This window comes from Sprattus sprattus, assembly GCF_963457725.1.
Source record: "Sprattus sprattus genome assembly, chromosome: 2".
In the NCBI taxonomy this organism is placed as follows: domain Eukaryota; kingdom Metazoa; phylum Chordata; class Actinopteri; order Clupeiformes; family Clupeidae; genus Sprattus; species Sprattus sprattus.
The window spans coordinates 5,063,670-5,076,009 of record NC_137921.1 but is presented as its reverse complement, the minus strand read 5'-3'; the positions used below and the strand labels follow the sequence as shown (position 1 = coordinate 5,076,009).

The following is a 12,340-nucleotide window of genomic DNA, read 5'->3' as shown; positions in this document are numbered from 1 at the left end:
ATGACCCATCGAAGCCCATCAAGATCTCATCTGATGCGTCACAGAGCGGACTTGGAGCTGTCTTGTTGCAAAAATATGAAGATTGGCAACCAGTTGCATATGCATCACGTTCAATGACGGATGCAGAGACGCGCTATGCGCAAATAGAAAAAGAGCTGCTGAGCATAACATACGCCTGTGAGCGCTTTCATCAATTTGTGTCAGGACAGGACATATCTGTTGAAACAGACCATAAGCCACTGATTGCATTGTTTCAGAAACCCCTGAATGACTGCCCACTAAGAATCCAGCGAATGATGATCCGGCTGCAACGCTACTCATTGACTGTGATGTACACACCAGGGAAGCTTATGTACACAGCAGACACATTGTCAAGAGCAGTAGATCCAAAAGAGCCAGCAAACGTCACTATGTCAGATGATGTGGACACTTATGTGGACATGATAACAAGCGCAATGCCTGTGGCAGATGTGAGAATGAAACAAATAAGATCAGAGACTAGCAAGGATGAAACACTGAAAAGATTGCGTCATGTCATCATTGATGGATGGCCTAGCACTAAACAAGGTTGTTCGACGGATATAACAGAGTACTGGAACTGCAGAGCAGAGTTGTCGGTAGTGGACGACATCATCTACAAGGGTAGCAAGATTGTAATGCCAAAATGTTTGAGAAAAGATATGCTCAAGAAGATACACGCAGGGCACCTTGGGATTGAAAAATGTAGGAAAAGGGCACGTGAAGTAATGTACTGGCCGCGAATCAATCAAGATGTGGCAAATGAGGTGTCAAACTGCTCAACATGCCTGAAATATCAAGCAAGCAATCCTGCTGAGCCGCTACTGCCGCACCCAGTGCCCGACAGGCCATACATGAAGGTGGGCGCAGATCTTTTTGTATGCGCTGGGAAAGACTACATTGTCGTGACTGATTACTATTCGCTGTATCCAGAGGTATGTAGACTGAGCTCCACGACAGCGGAGGCCGTGATAACAGCCATGAAGGCCGTGTTTTCCAGACATGGGGTGCCAAGTGAAGTGTTTACGGACAATGGTCCTCAGTTTTCCAATGCCAGCTTTAGGCGCTTTGCAGATGATTGGAATTTTGTGCACACAACATCAAGTCCTCACTACCCACAGTCTAATGGGTTAGTGGAAAAATCTGTTCAGACGGTGAAAAGACTTCTGTACAAAGCTAAGGATGATGGGACAGACTTTTACCAGAGCTTGCTGGTATACCGCACAACACCACTTGAGTGTGGTATGTCACCAGCGCAACTGCTCATGGGACGTAGGCTGAGATCAAACCTGCCCATTCAAGAAAGTCTTCTGAAATCAAAAGAGGGGGAGAAGGTAAAGAGGTTCAAGGAACAACAAAAAGCGAAGCAGAAGTTCTATTACGACAGAGGAACACAGAACTTACCTGAGCTGCACACTGGTGACCATGTGAGACTGAAAGACAAAAGTAATACATGGGCACAGAAAGCAACCATCCTCAATGAAGTTCAACCAAGGTCATACAACATACAGACAGAAGATGGCGCTGTGCTAAGACGGAATCGCAGAGATATCATGGCACCAGCTACAGCAGATCAGAGGAATGATGATGCTGCTGATCAACCTCAACATGCAGAGAAGCCACCATCTGAAGCACCAGTTCCTGTTCAGGAACCAGCTGTTACAAGACCCTCTAGGAATGTGAAGCCACCTCAGAGACTTATTGAACAGATTTAGACAATCCTTGTTTAGTAATAAAGTTATGAGTAATATGAGATAATGTCTTTCAGCATTTTAGAGTTCAGAGTTTAAGCTGGAATGCATTAAGAGTTACAGTTAAAGGTAAGGTACTCGTTAATTGAGATTTGAGTGCTGTCTTGATAAAAGTATACTTTATGTTAAGAAAGGGAGATGTAATGATATGAACATGTAACCATCAGGTAGATGGCGCATGCGCAGAGTGATACCAGACGTTAAGTGATACAGTCGCATGTTTTACGTTGTAAGCCTGTTGCACACTAGACTAAGTTATAAAGAACATTCTCTTCAAGTATGTCTGTTTATTGAAGAACCTACAAACACAACACTCTTCACCATTTATCACTTTGAATTTAAAGGCGTTTTGGCCCAAGTGATGATGGGTAGAACTGTAGCGATAGAGCTTTTAATATTAAGGTTAAGAATAGCGTTGTCAAGAATGACCTGCAATTCTCCATATTACTGATAATTCTATGCCTTTCTTTGAATGTATTGACCTCTTTCATGTGTTGTGCCCACGACTGCATTGCAAACACTAAAAGAAGAAAGATGCATTTTATTTAGGGCTAACTGAACATTTAAATGGATAGGGTTAGAAACTCTGCTTAGATGTAGTTGTGCCTTTGTAGTCTTGTAGTGACATCAACCAACGACATTAATCATGAATGAACAATCGATAGCTTAATGTGATAACAGGGAAAGTTGTTAAGATACAAAGCCATAACCTTTCCAATGATTTCCGTTTACAGTTTTTTGCGATTGCATAAACACTAAAATCAAAAGCATTACACAATGATCAAAACCTTACACTCAAGGAGCAAAACTCTGCTCAGATTTGCACCACTTTAAGCACAAGGGGCACACTTTTTGCAAAACAATACACACAGTGATTTGCAAATCACTAAACACACAGAAGTATATAATGTGTGTGTACTTCACTTACACTACTCGAATCACGGAGAAGTAGAATTGCTACAAGTGTTTTAGGTTTGCAACAGCACAGCAGTGTGTAACTGGTACAAACATAATTAAGCCATGTCATGAAAGTGTGTTTCATATGGTAACAAAATATGGTTTCGATAAATCAGTACAACGTTTTTTCAAGAGAGTTTAATTTTACAATGGATCTGAGGTGTTGTGCTAATTGTGTGTGGTGTTTTGAAAAACAAAACAAAACGATCAAAATCTTGCTTAAGCAATCGAGAAAAACTGTATTTGAAGGGATCAGATCAAGTCGGAGGATTATTGAGTTATCTGGCAACCTCATTATAGAATCTTCAAACAGTGCTTCTGAGGGCATGCGGAAGTAACGTCAGTTGAAAATGGCTGGAACGAGTCTGGGATGGAGGTCGTGTCTGTCTGTTCATTTAGCAGTATTTGGATGGTATGTTTTCACATTACGGACTAATTGTTCATTAGAAATATCGGATCGTCATCCCGGAGCGCAAACATACGGAGGACGATGGAAGTACCTCACATTCTTAAACCTGGTGAGAAAACAAAGTATCCCATGGCTAGTAACATCTAGTTACTGGGAATGTCAGGCACCGGCGTCAAAGCTTTGACTTTTTCAGGTATTCGTAGATTTACGGTGCATGCACTGCAGTTCGTCCATTTGAAGTGATAAGCGGGAATGTCCTTATTCAAGCCGTCGGCATATTATTTACATCATTTCAGTTTTAGAATATACTAGCACACCTCAAAGCTCCATACTCAAAGAATGAACAAAATCAATCGATGCACTTCGTTTAAAACTCCTGCAGGGTGTCACAGAATGTGACATGTTGCGCCCTCTCTCGAAAGGAAAGCTAGTGTAGGTCTGTCTTCCTATAAATTGCATTACTTAACCTGTCAAAGATAGTGCTTCATCACAAATAACAGAATAGGATTATCAAGCCCTGGATCAGTCCTGTGTGAAGCCGAGTCTTTATTTGAATAATTGCCGGCAATATGAAACTGCTCTGTATTTAATCACCAAGTAAGGTGTGTTTACGATTCATGTTTAAGCTAGTGATAGCATTGAGGTTAAACGTCATGGTGTAAAGTATGCGAAGGCATAAACACCTTAGCCTACTTGGTTATTATTCAAATCAATGTATGTTATTAATCAAATAATACTCGCCTTCAACTACGACTGTCCCTGGGAAAGATTATTATAGGCCTATTATTGGTCATGAACCTTGACTGACAGGCCCATGCATTATGCTTTCCTTTCGAGAGATGGCGCAACATTTGACTGTCTAGACATTGGGGTGTAGGTTTAAACGAAGATTTCTCTAAAATGTATTTTTGTAAGATTTGGTTCATTCTTTGTGTATGATATTTCAGGCGTGGTAGTGTAGGCTATTACGCTGTAACATTGCATTGGTGTATTTGTTAAGGTGTAAGATTGAGACAGGGAGCAAAATGTCGGCATTAGACTGGGTCGGACTTTTAAACTATTTCTCAGAATTGTGTCTATATACTTTGTTCATTCATTGTGTATGGATCCTTTAGGTGTGATTGTGTAAAACAAAACTGAAATGGTGTATAATATTCCAACGGCATAAATAAGGAAATTCACGCGAGAACTGAAGCCAATGGACACTGTAAACATAGACATACTGTAAACCTAAGAATAGCAGAGTTCAAAGAAAAAAGTGACGGATAGCTTGACGCCGGAGTGTCAAACGTTCGATTTAATGAATATTATTGATTCTTTCAAATTGTATATAGTTTACCAATGGGCGTACATGCAGCACAGATTTTCCAATAACTCTGCATTCCTTTTTGTTTACAGGTGATGCAGACGGTCTTTTTTGGATTATGTGTTGTGACCGATATCATTCACATGGCAGTGTCTAATAAAGCCGCTCGTAGCGGACTTCCAGCTCGCCTATTAAAAACGCGAGATTACTTCTTTACTGTCTTGGCATTTCCAGTTGGGACAGTAAGTGTTGTTGTTTCCAGCATTGGTCAATATCCTTGCTGTCTTGTTTAATGCTTTATTGCGAGTTTGTAGTCTGTGCTGATTCACCCAGTTTTGTTTTCTGCAGTTTGTCTTCGCATCTTTTTGGACACTCTACACTTACAACCGCGAACTCGTTTATCCGAAGTTTTTGGATGATATCATTCCAATATGGCTCAACCATGCTTTGGTGAGTATAGCTTTGCAAAAAGATTGCAGTTCGTTATTGCTACAGATACAGTTCGTTATTGCTTCACTTTCTTGGCAGACCTAAGGTTGTGTTTGTGGAGCAAAGGTTATGTTGCATCACCTAATCATCCTTCCTTACTCATTAATATACTGAGGATTTGGTGGATTGTATTTTTGTTTTACTTATATGCAAACACATAAATAGCCTGTATGTTAAGTATAATCGTTCTCAGTGAGGTATTTTGCTACTTTGCACAATTCAATATCTTATTCAATTATACAAATACATAAACACACAGACAGACACATACAGAGATTATAATTCCACTTAATGTCAGAGTGATTTGAACCAAACCACATTCCTCTCTCCGTCTCCCGTTCTCCAGCACACCGTCATCATGCCCCTGCTCCTGGTGCAGATGTTCCTCCAGCCTCACAAGTTCCCCAGCCGGGCCAAAGGCATCCTGGGCTTGGCTGTGTTTGTCGCTCTCTATCTGGCATGGTGAGTCCCTGCTGCCACCTCTCTCATGTCCTGGAGTAACCTGCCATGTGTAGACTAACACTGATTTCACTGTTTCATACTGAACTTGAACCCGCAGCCAATGGGACCTGCGATGTGTAGACTAACACTGATTTCACTGTTTCATACTGAACTTGAACCCGCAGCCAATGGGACCTGCCATGTGTAGACTAACACTGATTTCACTGTTTCATACTGAACTTGAACCCGCACCCAATGGGACCTGCGATGTGTAGACTAACACTGATTTCACTGTTTCATACTGAACTTGAACCCGCAGCCAATGGGACCTGCGATGTGTAGACTAACACTGATTTCACTGTTTCATACTGAACTTGAACCCGCAGCCAATGGGACCTGCCATGTGTAGACTAACACTGATTTCACTGTTTCATACTGAACTTGAACCCGCACCCAATGGGACCTGCGATGTGTAGACTAACACTGATTTCACTGTTTCATACTGAACTTGAACCCGCAGCCAATGGGACCTGCGATGTGTAGACTAACACTGATTTCACTGTTTCATACTGAACTTGAACCCGCAGCCAATGTGACCTGCGATGTTAAGACTAATGACCGGAAAATATTCAGTTTTAAACGCAACGCGTAAGCACGTAAGATGCAAGAGAGCCCCTTGCGCAGTTACATAACCCTCTTTCTGTGCTTAAGTGCGTCCCCCAAAATTTCGGACTATTCGACAAAGCCACCCCGGCCCCATCATGAATAGCCTGCAGACTGTCTCGCAAGTCAGTTCATCCATTCATATTGACGTGAATCAATCAATTGCACCTGTGAGGCAAGCGCGAGTTTGATAGAATGAGCCTTTTCTGCTCATATACAAAAGCTAACATTACCGTGGAGTTAACTTGCAGCCAACACCGTTGTATTGCAAGCACTGACACATACACTCATGATGAGTCTACCTTTCACCTTTGAATAATGTAACTCATAAACACATAGTTTTAAAGCGCTGTGGCCGTCATTAAAAGATGTGTCAATAAACAAACTTCTGCATCATGTGATCTGTCTTTTTCGCCACTGGTATTGAATTGCCAACCTTTGTATTTTGTGTAACACATGTATTCATAACATCAAGCCTGTTTCATACTGAACCTTAACCTGTTGCCAATGTGACCAGCGATGTGTAGTAGCTGTCTTGGCTGGTTTAATCTAATCTTAATTCATGTTACATGTACAGTGTATTAGTAGGGATAGGCGCGCTCTACTTCAAAAAATATATATAAATACGTTTTCGGGTGCGAGTAAAAGAATGTTAACTATTAGTAGAATAAAAACCGCACTCTCAAGCTTTTCTCTTTAGAAATAAGACCAGTTTATTTTCGTACAGACGCGTTTCGGCCTTACGCCATCGTCAGTGTGGCAGTGTACAGTGTATCACAGATACCTTTGCTAAAGGTAACAGAGAGAAGCCGCTTTGAAATACAGTCCCGGGCTATCTTTTTGCTAAGCTAGCTGTGTTGCACATCAATAGTATTTGCCTGTGAAATATAGCGCCTGGCTAAAGCAGAGCAACAAACTCAGTTAAATTGTAGCCAAGCTATAAACCTGTAAGGTCGTTTTCAAATAAGCAATATTACAAGACAGATCAGTAAAATATCCACCAATGGCCTTTTTTTTGTTATGTGGCCAAAGACCAATGGCCTTTTACTACGGACCCAATGTTTGCCCAACCTACCAATACCTATCCATAGCGGTAGAATCTCTTCCTGTTACTGGTTACACAGCTTTCTTAAGAGCATTAGGTGATGTGGGTTAAAAAGTCAATTCGTATAGTGGATATATATATAGCTAATGTAGCTCAACTGTGCTAATAATAGCAAGTTCATGGTGGACTGTATACCCAGGTAGCTCACATACTGATTAAGATGCATATCTATATTGGACCGTAATTTATAAAATAAAAAATAAAAATGAAATAATAAAAGTGCTCAATTATATTGCATGAAATTATATATGAAAATATATTACAATTATATTTTTCTGCCGGCTTCGTCATTGGCAGGGTCCTGTGGGTGCACCATGTATCGGGGATCTGGGTGTACCCCATCATGTCCCACCTCAGTCCCGTGGGTCTGGTGGTGTTCCTGGGGCTGGCCTCTCTGAGCATGGCCCCCCTGTACCTGCTGGGGGAGAAGATGAGCCAGCTCATGTGGTCCACGGCAGGGGAGAGCGGAGGGAAAGGTGAGTCACGATCAGTCTCCTCTTTTTAATTTTTTTTTTTTTTTAAAGATTTGTTTTTAGCCTCTTATGCCTTTAATGGATAGATTAGTGCAGAGTTGGACAGGAAATGAGAGGGAGAAGAAGTGTGGAGTGGACAGGAGAAATAGCATCGGGCCGGATTCGAACCCGTGACCTCCCCGAGATTCAAGCCCGAATGTGGTCGAGGCTACTGTGTGACCTACAGTGCCCCCCAGTCTCCTCTTTTTTTCACGTCACCTCTGTTTTTGCCCTGAAAAGATATATTAAAGCAACGCTGTGGAACAATTCGCCTTTTTTTGAGGTATGCTTTGATAAGCCACTACTTTCGATATCTTCTTTAAGTTAATTTTGATGGTACATGGCCTTGAGAAGGATGGATAACTACGCCTGTCGTTCCCCCTAGCTGTAAGTCTATGCACTATGTAGTTATGTGTTCCAGGTCGGAACACCCTGCGAATATGTAAGAAAAGCATTTGCAGCCAAAAAATGCAAGTCGGTAGTTGTTCCCGGCTGGGCTGTTGGTGGTGTGTGCAAGGTTTTTGCGTCATTTTTTGGTCGGTAGCTTGCTAGTTTTAGACCAAAACGCCATAATGCGACTTTAAGTGAAATAGTAATAATTGACCCTGTATTAATTCCTGTGGTGAAATGCTCTGTATCCTGACGTCACAGCTGAAGCTCTACCCACAATGCCTTGAGGCAGGCTCCAACTAGAGTGTATCTCTTTCAGGCCGTCTCCATAGTAACAGACCATAGCAGAATTATTCATTGTAATGGTGTTCTAACAGTGTTGGTAGTGTAACAGGAAAGAAAGCTAATTCTGCCTGCATTAATGTGTTGCTAATATATGTGCTTCTTCCCTTCTTTTTGAAAGGGAAGAAAAAGAAGTAGACACTGTATGGCTGTGAAGTGAACCTTGATGAAGGGGACCGTGCAGGCAGACCAGCAGAGGCATGGACCAAAGCATAGGAAGCTTTTGAAATCGAATTAAACCAGCGCTTTCAATTTTTTTTGTTTTTATATGAAACATTTCTTTTCAACAAAGGGACTCAGGTACCTATTAAACTACACACCATTTTCAGCACTGAACCTATCCGCATCAATCAAGAATGACCCTGATTTAGAGAGTTGGTTTTAAATGATTGGTTTCGTCTTGGTTTACACTATTAGCATGTCATATAAAGGAATTCAAAACATGCTGATAACTTCAAGATGCTGTTTTTTTTTTTTATTGGCCAGTTCTATCCATGTGTGCTGTGTTGTATTTAATTGCCCAGGTATATCAAAATAGGATTCCTTTATTAAATAGCTGTCTAAAATAGAATTGAAGTGTATTTTTCAATTAAATAAATGTGATTTACATAAACCGAACGCCATGTGTGTCTTTCATGTTTGGTGTCCCAGTTTAAAGGACATCCCTGATATTTTCTTCTTCTCGCTAGGTTGCATTACACCCGTGTCGTGAGCATCTTTTTTTCTCTCTGTATGTTGTGTTTATGTCCTGTAATAACCTTTTAGTTATTAGTTATCAGTTATCATTAGTAGTTTTCTTCTGCAAAGCAGCACTTAATTAGCCTGAATAATTCTAGTCAGAATATGAGTCTGATTCTGCTCCATTGGGTTGTGATAATGGGGCGTGTTTCAACCGAGCCAGTAAAAAAATGCCTCCTCGCTCAATCAGTGCAACGTAGTATGAGCATAACGTAGACCCCCGGGGCCCGCTGATAAATTAAACTGTTACCGAATCCCGTAGGAAGGACGGCAAAAACATATTTACGATCGACAAATGCCTTGATCACGTTTCTCTGTTCCTCTTTCAAAATGAATGCGCTGTCGATGTCTTCTAAGACAGACTTGATGGCAGAATCTACACATCCCAGCTCTCCAGCAGCAGCCACGTTTGTTGAAAACGAATTTAAACCCGAGCGCTCTTTGTCGACCTGGTTGATTACATTACTGTTGATCATCTGTCCATCATCGTATAAAGCCTGCCCTGGCAATTGGATTGGTAGGAACAGCTCTGGTGCTGGCATAGTTCTATGCCAGACCCAACTTCCCGACCTCAAATGTCGTGGGCGGGGCTAAATTTGGCTGTCACCCAGGCTAGCACTTTATCTCAATCTACAGTGCTGCCCTGCTTAGAAACGAAAAGAACATCACCGTTTAGATTCCTTCCTGTCATTGTTCTCCTAAATACATACTACATACATCTCCTCCTCCCCTCATCTCTCCCTCTCCTCCTCCCCTCATCTCTCCCTCTCATCCTCCCCTCATCTTATTTGTCCTCCCCTCATCTCTCCTCCTCCCCTCATCTCTCCTTCTCCTCCTCCCCTCATCTCTCCTTCTCCTCCTCCCCTCATCTCTCCCTCTCCTCCTCCCCTCATCTCTCCTTCTCCTCCCCTCATCTCTCCCTCTCTTCCTCCCCTCATCTCTCCCTGTCCTCATCCTCATCTCTCCTTCTCCTCCCCTCATCTCTCCCTCTCCCCTCCTCATCTCTCCATCTCCTCCCCTCATTTCTGTTGTTATAACAGTTATAAAAGTATGGGGTTTGTCATTTAACTGCTTTTAAGTTTGTATTGGATTTTATACAGTCCACAATGACTATTTCAGGAAACACACAAGGCCATTGTTATTAGATGTCGGAACGCCACAAGCTCTCCCTGTTCTACTCCAGATTCCATCCCTGGACGGCTGTCTGGTGATCCGTTAGGGTTCCCCTTTACAAAGGACTTGATGCTATTGCATTGCAACTCCCCACTTCACGACGGAAATGAAAGGTGTGTTGTGTCTTATATCTAGTTTTCTGCGTCTCACCATAAAGCTACGAAAATGATCACATGGTCTTTGTTTTTAAGTGTGTCCATAGTTGCCTGAGGGAGACGGTAAAACACCTTTTTCCAACACGCAGATGAGTGCGCCACACGCCCTCAGAGTCAGAGTTTAAATGCATCTGTGTCCGACTGTCCGTGGATGTGTGCGTGTGCGTGTGCGTGTGCGTGTGCGTGTGCGTGTGCGTGTGCGTGTGCGTGTGTGTGTGTGTGTGTGTGTGCAAACAGAGGACTAAACACCAGGGGCGCAGATAGCACTGGGGACGGGGGGGACATGTCCCCCCTAGATTCATAGTGACCCCGATCCGTCCCCCCCCCCCCCCACTCTCCTGACGAAAAGCGGCAATCATCAGTTAATAACTCTTAATAACAAAAATCCCATCTGCACCGCTGCTGAACACTACAGTAAACAAACAACCTTATGACCTTATATCTCAAAAATGGGTTTTTTAAAAAAAAACAAAAAAAAACCTTCGCTAATAACTTTTTGCTCTACTTTCACTTGTGATCTCAGTGACGCTTCTGTCAGACAGTGTCTGACGTTGTGCAAATGGCTCCATCGTTTGCTTAAACACATTTTCTACTTAGAGATCACTGCGCTAATCAGATTGGTGAGGGCTAAGCCAATCACGGCTCGCGCTGATTGGGCCAAGTTTGTCACAGAGTCACTGGGTGTCAACGGTTTGTCTTTTGTAAAAGTGAATTCCGTTTGAATGCTGGTCATCACAGGGGAACACTAACAGGAAAGATAACTCTATTCATGATAGGTTATCACCACACAGAGGTTTATGCCTTTATAAAGTACACACAACACACGCATCAGTGTGGATGGGATGGGAGACGGAACACTATGGGAGTCAACTAAGGACAAACAGAACATTCCAGCCACGTTCACCTGACTCTGTAACAATCAATTGACTCAATCACTATTTCCCATTGTTGAGATAGAGTGGCTTTTTCACTATCTTAAATGTTGTCTCTAGATTATCACTTAATGTTATCATCAATCAACTATCAAACTGCCTTGGCTTCACTGAAGTCAGTTAGGTGTATCTGTAGTTAACAGACGTGAAGGTCTATATACTTTTGTTATTGCTTGGCATGTCCATCACCATTCGTTTTTAGAAAACCACAAACTTCCTATTTATTTATGTTTGGGGAAAGCAATTTCTGTTGTTTTTATAAAGTGTTGGGATTTCAATTGGGTTTAATCATAGTTCCCAGAATGACTTTGGTTTATAGCTTAATTGTTGTTCTATCCCATCTAAGGCACTTCATCTTGTTGATTCAATCATCTTTAGTGTCTAAATGAACTTTATGAGGCCGGGGGCAGGCCAGACCCTCGGGAGTATATCTGCTCTAAGTGGATTAGAAAGTAATCCAGGAGGGGTCAGAAATAGCCGTGTAATTTGTGTCGCCCAACCCACAGGTAGTAATGTGAATGAGAAGGTGTGTTTTAAATGCTGGCCAAACATTCGACTGGATCATCTGACATTCTTCCCTCGCCTTCTAGAAGGATAGCACAGACCTTTCTCCACCTCCATCTCCACCTCAACATTTGCCCTCCGAAGCTGTTCTCGAGAAGGCGGAAAGAGCAGACTGTCATGGACGGACGGTTTGTGCTTACTAAAGCTGAGGCGAGCGCATTGGGTGTGATGTCACTGAGCGAGAGCCTGTGATCTCAGGGCTGGATTAGGTCTATTACGCGTCCCTTGAGTCCTGCCGTGGTTGGGCTGTAGAGTGCTGTGGGGGGGACAGGATGTTCTTCCCCGTGAAACCCTGACCACACACGGACTAGACGTAGGACAGCGTTCACCTGGGCTGGGCCGCTTTGATGACTGGGGAATCAGATGGCTGGACTCACCTTGATGTCAAAGGTAAA

General features: G+C 42.5%; 2 protein-coding genes across 2 annotated transcripts in view; both read left to right on the top strand.

Annotated features, from left to right (window-relative positions):
- Positions 1–3,076: 3,076 nt before the first annotated feature.
- On the top strand, positions 3,077–8,533 carry adtrp1 (androgen dependent TFPI regulating protein 1; the record flags this gene model as incomplete). Its single annotated transcript, XM_080832448.1, has 6 exons — positions 3,077–3,244; positions 4,534–4,683; positions 4,790–4,891; positions 5,277–5,392; positions 7,437–7,615; positions 8,505–8,533. The coding sequence occupies 6 exons, from the start codon at positions 3,077–3,079 to the stop codon at positions 8,519–8,521; spliced, it is 732 nt and encodes a 243-aa protein (XP_080688574.1). The 3' UTR covers positions 8,522–8,533.
- A 3,759-nt stretch (positions 8,534–12,292) lies between these two features.
- ptpdc1b (protein tyrosine phosphatase domain containing 1b) overlaps positions 12,293–12,340 on the top strand; it is a gene marked incomplete at both ends in the record, with an annotated part of 7,372 nt that continues 7,324 nt past the window's right edge. Inside the window, one exon of the mRNA XM_080833432.1 lies at positions 12,293–12,335. Coding sequence (XP_080689558.1) covers positions 12,293–12,335 — 43 coding nt within the window. The remainder of the gene's footprint in view (positions 12,336–12,340) is intronic.